This window comes from Mustela erminea, chromosome 10 (assembly GCF_009829155.1).
Source record: "Mustela erminea isolate mMusErm1 chromosome 10, mMusErm1.Pri, whole genome shotgun sequence".
Taxonomy (NCBI): Eukaryota; Metazoa; Chordata; class Mammalia; order Carnivora; family Mustelidae; genus Mustela; species Mustela erminea.
Window position 1 is genome coordinate 29,940,880 of NC_045623.1, and position 16,892 is coordinate 29,957,771.

Genomic DNA, 16,892 nt, shown 5'->3' on the forward strand with positions numbered 1-16,892 from the left:
TCTTAAAGTGGAAGTTTAGATCATTGATTTTAGAAATTTTATTTTTAAAAGCATCTAACCACTGCATATTTATCTAATCACTGCCTTTAATATGTAACTTACACAGTTTGAAATGCTATGTTCTCATTTTCATTCAGTTCAAAATATTATCTAAAAGTATATTTTATAATTTCCAATTATTTGGGGATATCCCTATTATTTACTGTTATTAATTCCAAATTTAATTTTGTTTGGGTCAGAGAATATGACCTATATGATTTAAGTCCCCTTTAATTTATTGGGATTTGTCAAATGGTCCCATGTATGGTCTGACTTAGTGAATATTTTATGTGCATTTGAATAGAACATATACCCTGCTGTTGTTGGGTGGTTATTTATGTCTATCAGGTCAAGTTGGTTGATAGTATTGTTCAACTTTATATATCCTTACAGATTGTCTATCAGTTTATGAAAGAGGAATGTTGAAATCTTAACTATCAATGGGATTTCTGTTTTTCCCCACATTTCTGTCAGTTTTGCCTCATGTATTCTGGAGCTCTTTTTAGTTGCAGAAATTTGTAGGATTATGTCTTTATGATTAATTGATTTTTTTTAGGTGCAAAAATTTGTAGGATTATGTCTTTATGACTAATTGATTCTTTATCATTATGATATTCTATCCCTGGTAAAACTCCTTTTCCACTATAATAGAGTTACTTCTTTCTTTTGATTTGCATGATGTCTCTTTTTCTGTTGTTTTGCTTTCAATTTATTTCAAGTCTATTTCTTATAGGCGGTATGTGGTTGATTTTTATTTTTCTATTCATTTTTATAATCTCTGCCTTTTTATAGGGCTGTTTAGAGTATTTATATTTAGTGTAATTATTGCTATGATTGGGCTTAGGTTTATCCTCTCACTTTTTGTTTTTAATCTGTCTCATCTGTGTGGTTTTTTTTCCTCTATTTTTATTCTTGTTCTGCCTTCTTTTGGATTATTTCTTTAAAATTCCACTTATGTTCTCTGTTGGCTTCCTAAGTGTATATATGAGGGTTTTAACATACATTTTTAGCTTCCTCTTATTATTTTTTCTTCTTACGATATACAGCTTCAAACAATATTATGCTATTTTATATAATGTACAAACCTTATTGTATAGTTTCATTTCCCTCCTGTGTGCTATTGTCATATATTTTACTTCTGTATATGTTGTGAATGACACAACACATCATTATTACTTTTGTTTTAAATATGAATTTTTTAAGTTCATAGGATTTAAAGATTCTTCTAAAGCTTCTTTGGGGTGAAGCCAGAATACCATATTTGTTAGGTCTGACTTAGATATGCTAATAACACATGCTGTTTTGGGACTTCTTCTTCAGTGTTCATCAGGTCTTTTAACTCTGGCTGATGAAAACTCTGAAGTCTTTCAGCCCTGTGGGAGCCCTGGGAATTGTTCAGTTACAGTTCTCTGGAAATTCTTTGCCTATCCCTGGTGGGATTTCATCCACACATTTGTGGCTTTGTATTCAGCAGGAGAATTAAGGAATTGCCTGTGCAAATTTCTGGAGCTCATCCTTTGCCTACCTCCTTCGTCTTTGGTACTTTGTCCTGCAGATTCCAGCTGCCCCAGTCTGCTCTGCTTGTCTTTCTACTTCCTGTGCCATGGTCTAGAATGTGCCTCCAGGCAGAAAGTTGGGGCAGTTGAAGGCCTACTTCATTTGTTTGTGTGATCCCATACCTCAAGGATCATAGTTCTATGCTGTCTGTAGTCCAGTTCTGAAAAGAATATAGTGGAAGGGCAAGTCTGGGCTCATTTCTGTGCTTGATGTATCTAAAAATTTAAGGCTTTTTTAATCTAAAGATTTTTTTCTATCTTTTTCCTTGTAATTTATTTAAAAAATTGTGTTATTTGCTCTACAAAATGACCCACAGTCTAGATTTTGCTGGGTGCATCCTGTGATATAATTTAGCATGTTTACATATTGCTTAGAAAGTAGTATTTAGGCCTAGAGCAGAATTTCTCAACTTTGACTTTATTTCTTAAACTTGACACTATTTGGGCCTGATAACTCTGCTAGGAATGGTGGTATTTAGGCTTAGTTGCGGGGGGGGGGGGGGGGGGGGCGGGGGGGGGGCGGTGCTCTCCTGTGCAAGTAGGATGTTTTAGCAGCATCTCTGTCCTCTACCCACTAGATGTCAGTACAACCCCCTCCCCAGTTGTGACAACCAAAAATATCTACAGAAATTTTAGAATGTTTTTAGATCCATGTTCTGTTATGGAAAGTAGCCTACCTAAACCTCAGAAACAACTTCAAGAATATGAAGGTATCTACCTAGCAAAAATAACAATGTTGGCTAGTTAACACTGCAGAGAATACATGAAAAAGATTTTTAACAAGCAGTTGGAGGCTTTATAGAACAGTTGACTCAAGAGCAACATTATAGGGGGTGTTAGTTTCTGTTTCAGAAGGAAAAAATAATAAGAGGATAATGTAAATTGGTAAAAAAACAGTTCATTTTCAATTATATATTGCTTTCATAAATTTTTTTCTGCAACTCATTGAATATTTTAAGATGTTGGACTTCTACAATAGATACACAGATGGGTTAATTTTTTTTTCTTTTTGGTAGCATTTTACAATTTAATTATAAACTAAGAATTCTGAACTTCCAGAAAGATATTATTTATGTGATATAAAATTACTTAAAACAAAATGCAAGTTGGGAGAATTAATAACATAACCCTTTTAATTTTAAGGTGAACTACCATTTTTTCAAATGTTTCCAAATGTCATTATCCTCCTTACTAAGGAACAAGCATGGAGAAGATGAAAGGTAATTAATGTATTTTTTAAAAATGTAAAAGGATTGAGATTGAGAGACTTCTCAAAAATTTCCCTCAGATAACCTTACTTATAGTTTAACTAACATTCATCGAAGACCCACCCTCTGTCAGGTTCTATGCATGATAGTTATGTTTTGAGATGGTATAGAGGTAGATCTGGTGGGAAGGACTTGAGATTAACCCAGAACAGATCTGAGGAGCGGACTTTCCTCTTGCAAGTGCCCTGAGGATTGCCCTGCCCCTACCCTTATTGGCCTTGAGAATTCTTTCCTCTTTCCCCATTGATGTCCTTTAGTTTAGTCATCAGTGGTTTCCATGGTGAGTGTCCATGGAGTATCATTCTCCTCCAGTGGAGTTTGAAGATGTTAGGTATCTTCATCATTTCTAGTGCTTTTGAACTTGGTATGGTTATGTTTAAGATTTAATGGATATGTTTTTAAAAATTAAGTCTGCAAAAATAATTTTAGAGTTCAGTAATCAGGGAGCCTGGGGTTCTTATATTTTTCTTTTTTCATGTAACAACATAGGGGCCTGACTGACTTCACTTCCTTAGAACTGTGAGAGGTGTCCCTCTTCCCTTTCTCTGTCAGTGGGTAGTCTCAATCTCTTTCTCCCTATCACTTTTTATCTCTCTTCTCTTTACTGTCTCATCTTATTTTTGCCTGCACTTGTCTCTGCATCTTTTTCTCTCTGCCTTTCTCTCTTCTCCACAATTGCTTCTCACCTTCTCACGTCTTGGTCTCTCTTTCTCCATTTTTTCTCTTCCTCCCTCCTGTGTGCTCCTTACTGTTTGTATCATCCTACTACCTTATCCCCACATACCCTTTCTTCCCAACAGGACCTTATTCAAGACATTGTCTGTGACATTGCAAGCTCCACCTCAACAAGGAACACAATATTCCTTATTAAGGGAATGGTAGATAAGATAGCACAAAGTAATTTATATCATTTAAAATGGATGTAAGGGGATGTTTGAGGTTGCATGGGTACCTCACATTTCTTCCCCAAAGTCTTATGATTTAATCAGGGTTGCACTGCTTCATTCAGTCCCCTTTTGGCCTGGGGACTCCTGACCTCTCCTCTTACTAGTTTGTTTCTGTGTAAGGCATCAGCTTCTGCGATGGTGCATTTTTCTTTTTAGGTATGCTTAGAAGGATAGTTTGGTTTTGACATTTCCTGAGTATCTGTGACATGTCCTTGGTACTGTTGTTTTTGGGGCTTGAAGGGGTAAATGTGTATAGGTTGAGTTTGAAAAATCCAGTTTGCAGCTAAAGTAGCCAAGTAGCTGAGCATTTTCATATTTATCTTTCCCAAGTAGCATCTGAGGGACCACATTTGTTTTATTTCACTAACATTGTTTTTCATGTAAGGATTCAAAGATGTTCCTCTTCTCTTTGTCAATTAGTTTCTCCTTTTCTCACTACTTGTTGGCTTTATCAGGCTCATTATTTTTTTCTGTAAGTAGGTAGTCTCTCCCTTCTCTCTTTTATTTCTCATTCCTGTTTTCTCTGTCATCACCTTTTTCTGCCTTCCTTGATTTTGCCTCCTGCTATGTCTGCACCCCTATTCTCTTTCTCCTTTTCCTCTTCACACTCTCCTATGTCTTTTTCTGCTTTCTCCCATGGTGATAATTTTTCTGTCTTCACCATTACCCACAGTCTCCTGCCCCATGTGCCCTCTGTTTCTCCATCATTGCTTGTTCCAGTGTGTATGATATGGAGGCTTACGTGCTTTGGGCCCCTGATGCTTTCCTTAATTGTTCCATCCTTCTCAGACATTTTTCTCATTCTGAGTGAGTTTTGAGAGAGAAGTAATATAGGTCTAAGTGGGAAATACTACCCGCTACAGAGGGAAGCTGAGCCAGGCCTGTGTTACACTTTGCCGGTATGAGGTCTTGTTTTTGTTTTTGTTTTCTTAAAGGCCTTGATGAGGGAGGAACAGGTGATCAAAAGAAGTACCTTATAAGAAATGTAGATTGCTCATTTGAGAAACTCCTGTTAGCCAGATGAAGTCATCAGGTGACTCGTGCCTGAGGTTCGCTCCGCCTGTCGTGCCTCCAGCCCCACACGGTGGCTAACACGTCCTGCAATGTTGGGGACAGCCTGCCCGCTGGAGTGCCTCTGACAACGCGCGCTCCGCGTGTTGGAGCCGGCAGCCGCCCCCACCTGCGGCCTGACGCCGGAGCCCCGCCCCGCTCGGGCGCGCGGGCCAATGGGCTGGGCCCCAGGGGGCGGGCCGCGGCCGGGCGGGAGGTGCGAGGCCGGGGGGCGGAGCAAGCGGGGCGGCGCGGTGGTGGCCGAAGCTGCTGGGGCGGCGGCGGTGGTGGCGGTGGCGGCTTGGCCGGGCGTCCGCGGGTCGTGGGGGATGGGGGCGGCGAGCTCCAGCCCTCGGCGGAGGCGGCGGCGGCCGTGAGTGTTGGGCGGGCGTCCGCGTCCGGGACGCAGGATGGAGCGCCGCGGTGAGTGTGGGGCTGCGGCGGCTGGGGCTCGGGGCTGGGGTGGTCCGCGGTGCGGCGGGCTGGTTGCGGTCTAGGGTGTGGGTGGCCCATGCGGCGACCCCGAGCCGGGGCGGCGGCGGGCTGCGCTGGGGGTCCGGCTCCTGGCCTCGGTGCTCCTGGCCGTCCGGGAGGGGTCTGACGGTGCGAAAGGCGCGCCTGGCGGCCGCGGGCGCCTTCCCAAAACAGATGACGATTAAAATTGAAGCAAACAAGTAACAAGTCCCATCGTCCACGTACTGTTCTAAGACTGCTCCACATTTTAACTTCTTTAACCCTCGCAACAGGTCCGTGATTAAGTTATTTTTTACACGGGGAAGATGAGGTTAACCTGCTGGAGCACACGGGCTAGTAATTGTCAGAGTTCGGGTTTAAACTGAGGCTCTTGTGTGCTCTTGACCGCTAGCGAGTCCAGTCTTAGCTCTGACCCGCCCCACTCCCACCTGTCCTGACTACAGTCCTCACTTCAGCTGGGTTCCATTCCGGAGACGTTTTAGAATTTCGTGGTGCGTTGTTCTCCTCGCCTCTCTCTTTTGGGCTGAGGAGGAGCTCTTTCGTTCCGAGGCCTCAGTGTCACTGGTTTTCCCAATTCCGTTGTGGATGTGTTTGGGGCTTGACTGTTAGATTTCCTTTTAACGGGTGAGCTCAAGAACCCTCGTGACTGAGCCTCTTGTCTCCATGTTAATCTTATTCTACTCTCTTTGGCAAGAAGGAATTGGCCTCGCATCCTTTATGGGGGGCGGCAGGACTGTTAGCTGCTAAACGCAGGAGCTGGGCGCCCGTTCCCCTTTTTCCACCTGTCTTGGTGACCGTATCACTCCTCTGGCACTATCCATGTACGCTGCCCTTTTTGGTTGCTCCGTTTCCCTACTCGGTATTTAAATACGGGGATGGGGAGCGTGCTCTTTGGCATGGGGTAGTTTTGGCTGGTCAAGAGAGAGCCCTGCCTGCCAGGAATGCTAGACATTCTGGAGGCGTGGGAGGTTGGGCAGCTTCCTCTTTTTTAAACGTGCTAGGTTCTAAGTGCACAGGAATGAAGTGTATGTGCACTGCGTGCCTTTCTTTAGAAATTACAATTATTTGCATTTTATTGATAAAACTTTTTTACTTGCCCGTATGCTGTTTTTGTAGGGAGAGCTTTACAAAACTATAATCAAAGACCTCCAGGATTAATTTTCTGATTTTTTAAAAGCGTCTTTAAGTAGATTCTTACCCAATCAGAAATTGTGCTGAAATAGATTTCTGAAATATCTGGCAATTTTTCTTGAGGTAGGAATAGTTAGATGGGAACTATTAAGTAGATATCTAGGGCAGTTTTAAAAACTTTAATTAGCCTAGTGCCTAAAATGAAAGTACTTATATAATGATGTGTTTGGGGGAGGATATGCATGTAGCATGGGACGTTTGATTAACACAGGCTGCTCAAGTCTTGGGAGAGTCGCATTACAGAGTATTGGGAAGTTAGTGTTCACATTCCTAATGCACATATTACTTAGAATTAAAAACATATAGAGAAAGTTTTGTGTAGTAATATTCTTTTACCTACAAAGTTCTTTGCTAAGTGGATAAAACACATTTTTAATGTTGATGGTTTGGAGTTGGAAGAGATGCATGAGATTTTGGAGAGTTTCACAAATATTTTGCTCAATGGTCTGTTTGCATGGTTCAAACTTCACTTGGAAGCCATTTAGTAGGTTTCGATGAAGTCAGCTAAGTTTCTGGAATTGTTTGCAGTGCTGTATTTCTTGCTCACAATCTACAGATATATTGTGGTGTAGCCACATCTTGTTCATTACCTAAGTGTATTTAACAAAAAACAATCTCTCACAGTAAAGCACAGCTAATAATAATAGTTAAGTTACTGAGTCTTCATAATGAACCAGGCACAATGTTAAGTGCTTTCCATATTATTATCTCATTTAATTAAATTGCCGGTTGCAATATGTTGGTAACTACATTTTACATTAACACCAACTAGAAGATATTCATTGGGACACAGGAAGGTAGTGTGGATGATCTGGGAAAGTGTATATCCTCCAAATTTTCCTCTATTACAGTTCAGTTTTTTGAAAACTTGGATTAATTCTGTTATTTAAAAATTTTTTTCAACTGTCGTGTTTCCTTTTTTCATTTCCAGTAGGAAAAATAGTTAAGTATATATAACAAAGTTAGTACATTACTCACAATAATGCAGACTAGAGATAGAGTATAATCCTTTCTAGTTCCTTCCCCTCCCCCCCGTTCACGTTTTGTTTGCTTATAGATTTTCTTTCTCTTGAGTAAAAATGTTTAGGCATTTTTGAAATACTTTTTACAACTTTGGGTTACTAATTTGACATTATGAAGATGGTAAAATAGGTGAATTGCTTAGATAAGTGAATTGTTTTATTTGAAACTTATGATACATCTTTTTTCTAGTGACAGTGACCAGTGATCTAATTTACTAAACTAAAAGCTGTCAAAATTAATCAGAGTGACTTTAATTAAGTAAGCTACAAAAGTGTTAAGTTAGGAATAGTCTTCTCAATGAGTGATTTGTAAAAGAACTGCCCAAATAAGTTGAGTGTTTTGTTTTTATTGTTGGTGGGGAGACTTAGGTATAATTGTACTAAAAAATTGTCCTGGGCCCATTTTAGAAATTATCTACACATTTAAGGATTAATGTTAGATAGGTTTGGAACTAGCTTAAAGGTAGAAATTACATTTTCAGAAATAATTTGAGATTAACAAAAATATTTAATAAAGCAGCACTGAAAGCTATTGGAAAAGTAGAGAAGTCTTGTCAGAAGTAGAGAAACAAGAACAGAAATCCAACTTTGATTCCAGTTTTATGCAGTCTTGCCTTTATCAGCTTTATAGACTTGTTTTTTTCTTTTTCTTCTTTTATATTGTTTTATAGACAGATTTCTTGAAAACCCATATATATTTTCCATTTAAAACAGAGCAACAATCCAAAGTTAACCTTTTTTGTTTCTGTAAACATTAATTGCAACTTTACAACCTTGTAAGTTCAGTGTTCATTCTGCAAATTCATTTACTCTGCAAATAGTTTTGAGTAGTTCTTCCCTTATATGCCAAGCACTGTGCTGTAGCAGGGAACACATGGTTAGCAAACTGACATGGTCTTGATTTCCTTGGGATTATAATCTAGATAGGAAAACATGAATCATCTATTTGAACTTTGAAAAGTGCATTGATGAAAAGTATAAGATGCTGTAATGCATCTAGCAGGAAATTCTGTTCTAGTTTGATGTTAGTTGTTACAGGGGCATGATGGTCCAGGAAGATTTCTTTGAGGAAGTAATCTTTGAGTTGAGGTCAGAATTAGTAAACAAAGGGGAAGGAGTAGTCCAGGCAAGTGGAACTGTATATAGACAGGACCCTGAATCAAATAGTCTGTTTTTCTAGTTGTAGGTCCATAACCCATTACGAGTATGAAACCATTCTGATGGGCTGCAAGCCGCATTTTAAAAAATGAAATGGTGTAGGATAGAAAACATCTGGTTTATCACCTGTTTCCTTAGCCAGAATCTGTTTTATGCTTTCCAGCACACAACCACACAAAATCATAACATACTTAATGTGTATACTGGCTCATGATGTGAAATTATTTCCTACTGTGGGGCATAGTAAACAAATACTGTTGGAAAATGAGGAGGGAGTGTGTGTGGCAGGAATGTTGAGAGTGTCCAGTAGGAATTATGGCTCCAGATGACATTGCAGAGGTAAGTAGGAGCCCCTTCTCATGTTGTGCCTTAGAGTTCTCAGTAGATTCTCACTTGTCCTCTGGAAGGGTTTTGAGCAGAGAAATGACATGTTGGGATTCATGTTCTGAAAAGTGTACTCGCTACATTTGGAATAGGATAAGAATGGATGTGGAGAGATCATTAGAAAATCAGTTCCAATAGCTCATATAAGAAATGGTGGTAATTCACCTAGTATGGTAGTACAGGCAGAAGTAGATAGATTAAAGATACTGTAGATTAGGAAGGGAAAAAAATCTAGAGAGTTGGGTGAGGTATAGGAAAGAATAAATGATACAATAATATGTCTTACACGTGACCTGGAAGTGAATATTATGTAAAACTTCCTACTGTAAGTTTCACAGTTCTTAGTAATTCTACCATTAGAAAGTATCAAAATATTGAAGATGAAATATTTGAAAAATGTTTAAGTATTGTGCTAACTTAATTCCTCCAGTAATTTCCTTTTTGATTCAAGAAATGCAGACAAAATTAGGACTTTCTGTTCTGGAAGGGTAAAATGGATGAAGCAGAAACAAACTAAGATTTTCTGAGTTTCAACTGTGTGCCAGGATTAAATGTTTTCATTGTGAAGTCTTTTAATTTTCTGTCCCCTTTTAATTCTCACACAGCCTGTAAGCAAAATTATACAGGTCACACATTTAGAAAGTATTGAACCAGAAGTTAAGTTTAAACCTTTCTCATTTCAAAAGATAGTATTTTTACTATACCATCTTTAAATTACCGAAAATATTGCTCTGATATTCATACATTTATTTGTTCATGCAATCAGGATATATCAGATTTGTAGGCACCTTTAGAACTTCTTTTCAACAGAAAATTATTTTTGCTGAAACTTGATAACCTGGGATGTGTATGCATGTGTGTGTATGTATGCATTATTATTAAGAACTAACTGTAATTGAACTTTTATGTGTCAGACACTTCTATATTTCTGTCTCTTTTAATGCTTACAATAATCTCATAAAGTAGGTATTGTCAGAGTGGTATTCCTATTTTATAAATGAGCATACCAAAATGAAGTGATGTAACAGCTTGTCAGGACAGACATTGTAAATGATAGAGGGGATTTTGAAAATAGGTCTTTTCTTTTGTTGGAGCTCATATTGCGTCTTTATTTTTGAAGCTGATGTCATGGAGATAGAGTATGTTCTGCCAAGTGACTTTTCAGAACGACTTACAATTAAAAGAATTCTGTACCCTAAGAGTTAAGAGGAAGTTATTAATTAAGAGAATGGATTTTGGCAACTAGACAGATCTGGGTTTTAAGTACCAGTTCATCATCTTTTAGTAGAGAGCTTAGACAAATGATTTAACCCCCAAAGCTTAGGTTGCTTATTTGTGAAATGAAGAGACTAGTAGTTTGCCTATTATAGAGTTGTCAAGATGACTGGCATTTAATAAATAAGTTGGTAGGACCGTTTTTGTTGTTAATAAAATACTCAGGTGGGCTGTGGGGTGTTTGTGGAAATCTAGTCTGATGTTTCCTCTGTTTGATGTGCTATTTGTGTTTTTCTCTTGTTTTTTTCTCCCTTCCACTTAAGGATTTCAGTTTTTCTGACTGTTCTGTGGAAGGATGATTGCTCACAAACAGAAAAAGACAAAGAAAAAACGTATTTTGTCATCAGGCCAACTCTCCACAGATGTTACAACTCCTGAAATGGGGCTCAAGTCCATAAGTTCCAATTCCATTTTTGATCCGGATTACATCAAGGAGTTGGTGAATGATATCAGGAAGTTCTCGCATATGTTACTATATTTGAAAGAAGCTATTCTTTCAGGTTTGTCAACTATTTTCTTTTAACATTCTTACTGGATAGTTTGTTAAATTTTAAATGCCAGCCTAGCTGCAGATAAACACGTACACAGTGGTAGGAACAGGGTATTCTGCTTTAGTTACTTTATGACCTTTTTCCCCCAAAATGTTTGATGTTATGGTGCAAGCTATTTTATTATCAGATACAGTACAATACATAATAGAAACGTTGATAAGTGTGAGGGAATAAGCATACAAAAAACAAAACTCAGTCTTTGGTTCTTAGCGGTTAGGCCTATTTGACATGAGAAAATTTTAGATTGTTGGAATTTTAACGTTCTTGTTAATGGTAATGCAGTGCCTTGATTATTCTTTAAGAAGCAGACTAATGTTTATTATTTATATTTTTGATCCTTCTGCCTTGATTCAGTTTTCTACATTGTTCCTAAAACTTAATCTAGAATCACTGCATTTGAGTGAAAATTTTTTTTCTCAAAAGTCACACTTAATTCTGTTTTGCTGTTATATAACCTATTCTTCAATTAAGTGATAATCACAGAATTTATTCTCTGTTTAGTTAGAAATAGGTAATGGAGCACAAACTTTATTCTCTTAAAGTAAAGAACTACAGACATCTACGTTCCCCAAGTTGATTTTAGTCCCTAAGGCTTTTAACTTTTAATGCCTGTTTTATGTTCAGATTTGATGGTAGTGATGAGAAAGATACAGCCCCTATCCTTTTGTGATAAATAGTAGTTCGTTTCCATATTCATAATGGTAGGTCTGGATGTAGAAAATGAATATTGCTAGTTTTATTTATATGAGACCTCTTTTGTCTTCGTACACATGAGAGTTTAATAAATATTTTCTCTGTGTATAAGATAAATATTTATTTTCTGATACATGTTCTAGAAAGGAGACTAAAATCATATCTTATACTAAATGCTGCTTTTAAAGAGTTTACTTCTAACCTGCTTTTCAATTTGAAATGCCCAAAACAACTGGACTTGAATTATAGCCTTAAAATTTTGGTATTTGAATTTTCTTTAAAACAATCACATAAATCATGTTTTTGAGACTATATATAATATTATTTTAAAAAGTTACCTATACACCTGTTCATTTTAATAGCTTGATTTTGAAATTTAGTTATGGTTGATTAAATGGTAATAAAGTTTTCTTTTTCTTGGGGGAAGGTATTCTAACTATATTAAGCATTATACTGGGAATAAATTTCTTAACAAAATGATACCATCTGCCATTTATTTAAAGAAGCATAGTTTTAAATAAACCCTTTTCTTAACTGGGTTAATTGTTTTAAATTTGTTTTTAAATTTACATATAGTAAAGGTCATTCTTTTTGGTGTAAGTTCATTAACTGGGTTAATTTTGAAAGTAAAATTTAAAATGATGCCTTGGTTGACAAATCATTTACCTCAATTTAGGGTAAAATCCAGTTTTCTTTAATTATCAATTTAAGTGTTCATTACTACAAATAAAATTTTTAGTTAAGATTTTTATTTGTTTTTGTTTTCCTCAGGAGATTAACATCGTTTTTAAATCCTGATCTTGCATATTTATCCCTTGTCTCACAGATTTTAAATGATGATAATTTAAAATAAGTGGGACAACTCTTTATCTTCAGTTTTTTTAAGTGAATTTTAATTTGTGAATAGATAATTCAGAGACTAGGAGAGAATTGAAAGCTGATTCTAATTGAGAAAAGAGAAAATTTCTAAGTAAGATGGCAAAAGGCCCCTTAAGATAAAAGTATGCATATGGAAATCTAGTTTTCATGAAAATTTATTATTAAAAATTTATAAAGATCTTATCCCTTAAAAAAAAAAAAGATTTATTTATTTGAGAGAGAGAGGGCGAGCATGCATGCACACCCAGGGTAGGGGAAGACAGAGGGAGAGGGAGACAGAGTCTCAAGCAGACTCCCCACTGAGCCCAGAGCACCACTCAGGGCTCAATCTCAAGATCCTGAGATCATGACCTGAGCCAAAATCAAGAGTCAGACACTTAACCAACTGAGCCACCCAGGCACCTCAAGATATTGTCCTTTTTAATAAGGAAACCAGTACTTCAAAATTTAAATTCTTGATTTTATTGCTGATAGTAAAAAAGTTTGCCATTTATGACTGGTAAATTAATTTAAAAAATCTAAAAACTTTTGGATAACCAACTCTCATTAGAAAGCCATGGCCAGAGAATTTTCATTATTTACCTTTGGATTGATTTTAATGTTTGGTTCTTCAATCAGAGTTAAAAGGATATATGTATGCTATCTCAAATCTTGGATGTAACAAGAATTTGTTTTCTATCTTCAGATCATTATTATTAAAATCTGACACTAATTTTGAGTTGATAGAAATTTTTTTGTTTCTATTATATATGCTCAAAGGAGCATATATAAATATATAAATTTACCTCATTATAAATAATAATACTATAAGTAATATGCTTATGTTTAATTTTGATCATGATTTTCTGCTAGTTAGAATATTAGACTATTCCTCATAATAATTTTATTACAAGAATCACATAAGAAAAAATCTTCAGGAAAGCAGGTAAAAAGCTTAAAATTCTGTAATTACTTGAGATGGTATTGTTATATATGTTCCTATAGACTAGACATAGGCCATACTTTTGTTTTCTGGGTATTGAGAACTTCTGCTGTTGTTTACTACCACCCTACTCATAAACTGGCCAGACAGAAAAAAGCTGTTTCACTGTTTTTCTTTTGCAGTGAGGGGGACTTTTCAGTGGCCTTGCCAATATTTTGTCTTTTGCTTCCTTAAGAGGAAAGATGCCAGATTTCTGGCATTGTTCATTACCAGGTCAGCTGGCTGTTAAAAAGCTAAAAAGTTAGCTTTTAAAAATAAAGAGTGTAGGTATACAGTTAAATCACCTTTTGGTATAATCTGAATACCGTTTTCTTTGTATATATTACCTTTCATGAGGCAATGATGTGCAAAAATCACTTGACCCTTGCTTCAGGTGTTCAGTCATATTTCTGAGGCTACACGTAGATTAATAGCTTTATGATTGATTTATGGCCACATTTTCCTTTCCTTGAAACTTGTTATAGGAATGATACGTAATTATATATGGTGCTTTGCATTTTATAGAGTGCTTTTACATACAAACACCGTTTGATAATCAGAGTACCCACAAAGACCGGTAGTTTTAGCCCCATTTCACAGATGAGTTGTATGTATAACATAGATTGTATGATTTCATCAACCTCTTATTGCTGATATATAGTGATTTCTTTTGGAATCCAGAGGTCATAAATGCAGAATGGTGTGTGTTCTTTCCATGCTATCTCAACTGCTTCACATGGCAGGTACTTTAAAAAAATACCATTCCGTCTTCATTAGTTCATCAGCCAGTTCTGTTTTTGATGGGGACTATGTAGACCTGCAGTATCCAATATGGTAACCTCTAGACATGTGGCTAATAAAAAAATAACTTTTTATTTTAAATAAAAAATTGAAATAAAATTTAAATAAAAATTTAAATAAAAAATTTATTTCTTCAGTTGTAGTACCCACATTTCAAGTTCTTATTAGCCTTATGTGGCTAGTGGCTACCATTTTGAACAGTGAAGGTATAAATATTTACATCATTGCAGAAATTTCTGTTGGACAGTGCTGGCATAGACATTTGGCATTTATCAGGCTCAAGACTACTGAGATGAATTCTTGAGCTATAAACATTTGTTTATTTCTATAGCACTTAAAGAAACCTAGAAATAGTTGTTACTGGAGCAAATTTAACAAAATGTTATTTAGAAATAGGTACTCTTGGGGTCTTTTTAGAATCCCTTTGTCTTTGGAGTGCATAGCTTTAATGCTATCCTTTGATTTGAACCAACAGATCAGTTTCCAGCCAGGCTATACAAATTGATGAAATTGGTAGTAATGGATAGTAGAAAGAGCTATGAAGAGAATCACTTTATCTAAGTTCTAGGCCTTGTTCTGCTACTGACTAGTTTTGGAATATGGCCTCAGTCATTTAATGATTTAAGAATGAGGTGCTGTACCAGATGCTACCAGTTTCATAATTCTGTGATTCAGAATTTGATTGGACTTGGAGATTGTACATCATTCTGAATATCAAGAGTTCAGAGCTGTAGAAGACAACTCAATATTTGTTTTCCAAGTATATAATACATTTTTATATAAAAAAGATTTATTTATTTAAGAGTGAAAGGGAGAGAGAGCATGCAAGTGCAAGTAGGGGCCGGGGGCAGATGGAGAGGGAGAGAGAGAATTTCAAGCAGACTCCCTGCTGAGTGCAGAGCCCCATCTGGGGCTTGATCTTATGACTCTGAGATCACGACCTGAGCCAAAATCAAGAGTTGGACAACTCAACCACCCAAGGGCCCCCCATATAATGCATTTTAGAGGACATCTGCCTCCCACTAGTCTATAGGATTTTGTAAATGTGGGTTTTATGGTAACTTTCTTAAATGTGGTATTTGTGAAATTTGTGAAAGTGAGACTATGAAGCTCCTGTTGCCATAGTTTTTAAGGAACTGATTAGAGAAAATAAGTATCTACCAAAGAGCTCTGTGGTAACAAGTAAGGTAGGTACACAGTTCGTCTCTGCTCTTTTTATTTACAAATAAAAATTAAGAGTTTAATGTGGGACATCAGATGACTGTGAAAACTCATGCTTTGGTAAAGTAGCTGATAGAGTTTGTTGATTCTCTGTCCACTGTTTATTTCCAGGAGGAGGTTGCCCTGTAGTCTTATATAAGTAGCACATGTGGAATTTGAAGTTTTAGATTTCTATCCAGTGTCATTAAGATGCATTATGAATAGTCACAGGGCCAGATTTTACATTTTATTTTAAAATGCTGAAGGCACTGTATTATACATGTACTCTTCTGTGTTTAAATACAACACTAGTAGTTAACATATGTGCTGTTTAAATACCACTTCAGGTTTATGGTTGTCCCCCTAGGGAATAATGTGTTCTTAATTCCAAAGAACAGATTCATAAGTGTTCTTCTAGTTCATACAATCTTAAACTCTGCAGTGTACCGCCTCATTTCTGGTAGAACACCATTCAAGGAAGCTCAACATTTGGGCATGTGAAAGGTGCAAGGCTTTTTAATTGGGCTAGAAAGAATAGTGAAAATTACTTAATTTTTCTGCCCCTCAGTGCTTGGAGAAGTAGTCATTGCTGTTATAAAATGCATTTGAAGGGAAATTGGTAGTTTGTCTAATATACTATTTTGAAACTGGAATTTAATGAAAGTTTACTATTGTGATAGTGGTGCCTTGTCTATGTTTTGTTCTTTAAATAGTTTAGAAAGGAAGATAAAACTTTATCATCAGTTGCAGATAAAGTTCTCTAATTTAAAAAAAAAAGCTTTCTGATTTAAGAGTGTGTCACTTTATTTTGTAAAAACATAACTGAATCTTATAAATGATAGCTTCTGATGAATTCTGTCTAGGTCCTTAATTTGTCTGAACTATAGTCAGAAGAGGTATGTTAACTTTATAAGGTAATTTTTTTAAATAAAAGAAGTTAAATAAAAAGTCTAATGCCATTAAGTAATATGTTCTATTGTAAGAGGGAAGGTCTGCATAAATTTTCAGTCTTAATTGAAATCCTGTCTTTTTGATTAACTCAGTTTTCCCTAGGTGATTATACAGGAGAATATGCAAATTTATTTCAGACAAATTTCAACAGTTAATTTTACCACTGATGAAAATTAATTTTCATCATCTATATCCTCTATATCCAGAAATTTTGTGAAATATTAGGAAGGTTGGGTTGCTAGTCTCAGGTATGTCCTCCTGCCATGTTCTTTTAGAAGTAGATCTCTCCAGAAGTGATTTCTAATGGATATCACTTAGGAAGAGTTCAGGTAAATGTAGATAGGTTATGACTTTGAAATGAATCTTTGAAGAATAAAGAATGAAATACAGGTAGCTGCTTTAGGACATAATGTGCCAACTCTTAGGAGACTACTTTTGTTTGTTTGTTTGTTTCACTTGCCTGGAATTGTTTATAATACGTTAACACCATTT

General features: G+C 36.5%; 1 protein-coding gene across 3 annotated transcripts in view; it reads left to right on the forward strand.

Moving 5' to 3' along the window:
• The first annotated feature begins 5,121 nt into the window (after positions 1-5,121).
• Positions 5,122-16,892, forward strand: part of ARHGAP29 (Rho GTPase activating protein 29) — a 62,067-nt gene continuing 50,296 nt past the window's right edge. For 2 of the 3 annotated variants that reach the window (XM_032303447.1, XM_032303450.1), the window contains exons 1-2: positions 5,122-5,283; positions 10,628-10,864. In XM_032303447.1, the coding sequence (XP_032159338.1) occupies positions 10,660-10,864 (205 nt within the window). In that variant the 5' untranslated portion in view covers positions 5,122-5,283; positions 10,628-10,659. The remainder of the gene's footprint in view (positions 5,284-10,627; positions 10,865-16,892) is intronic. The other variant, XM_032303449.1, reaches the window with a different exon arrangement.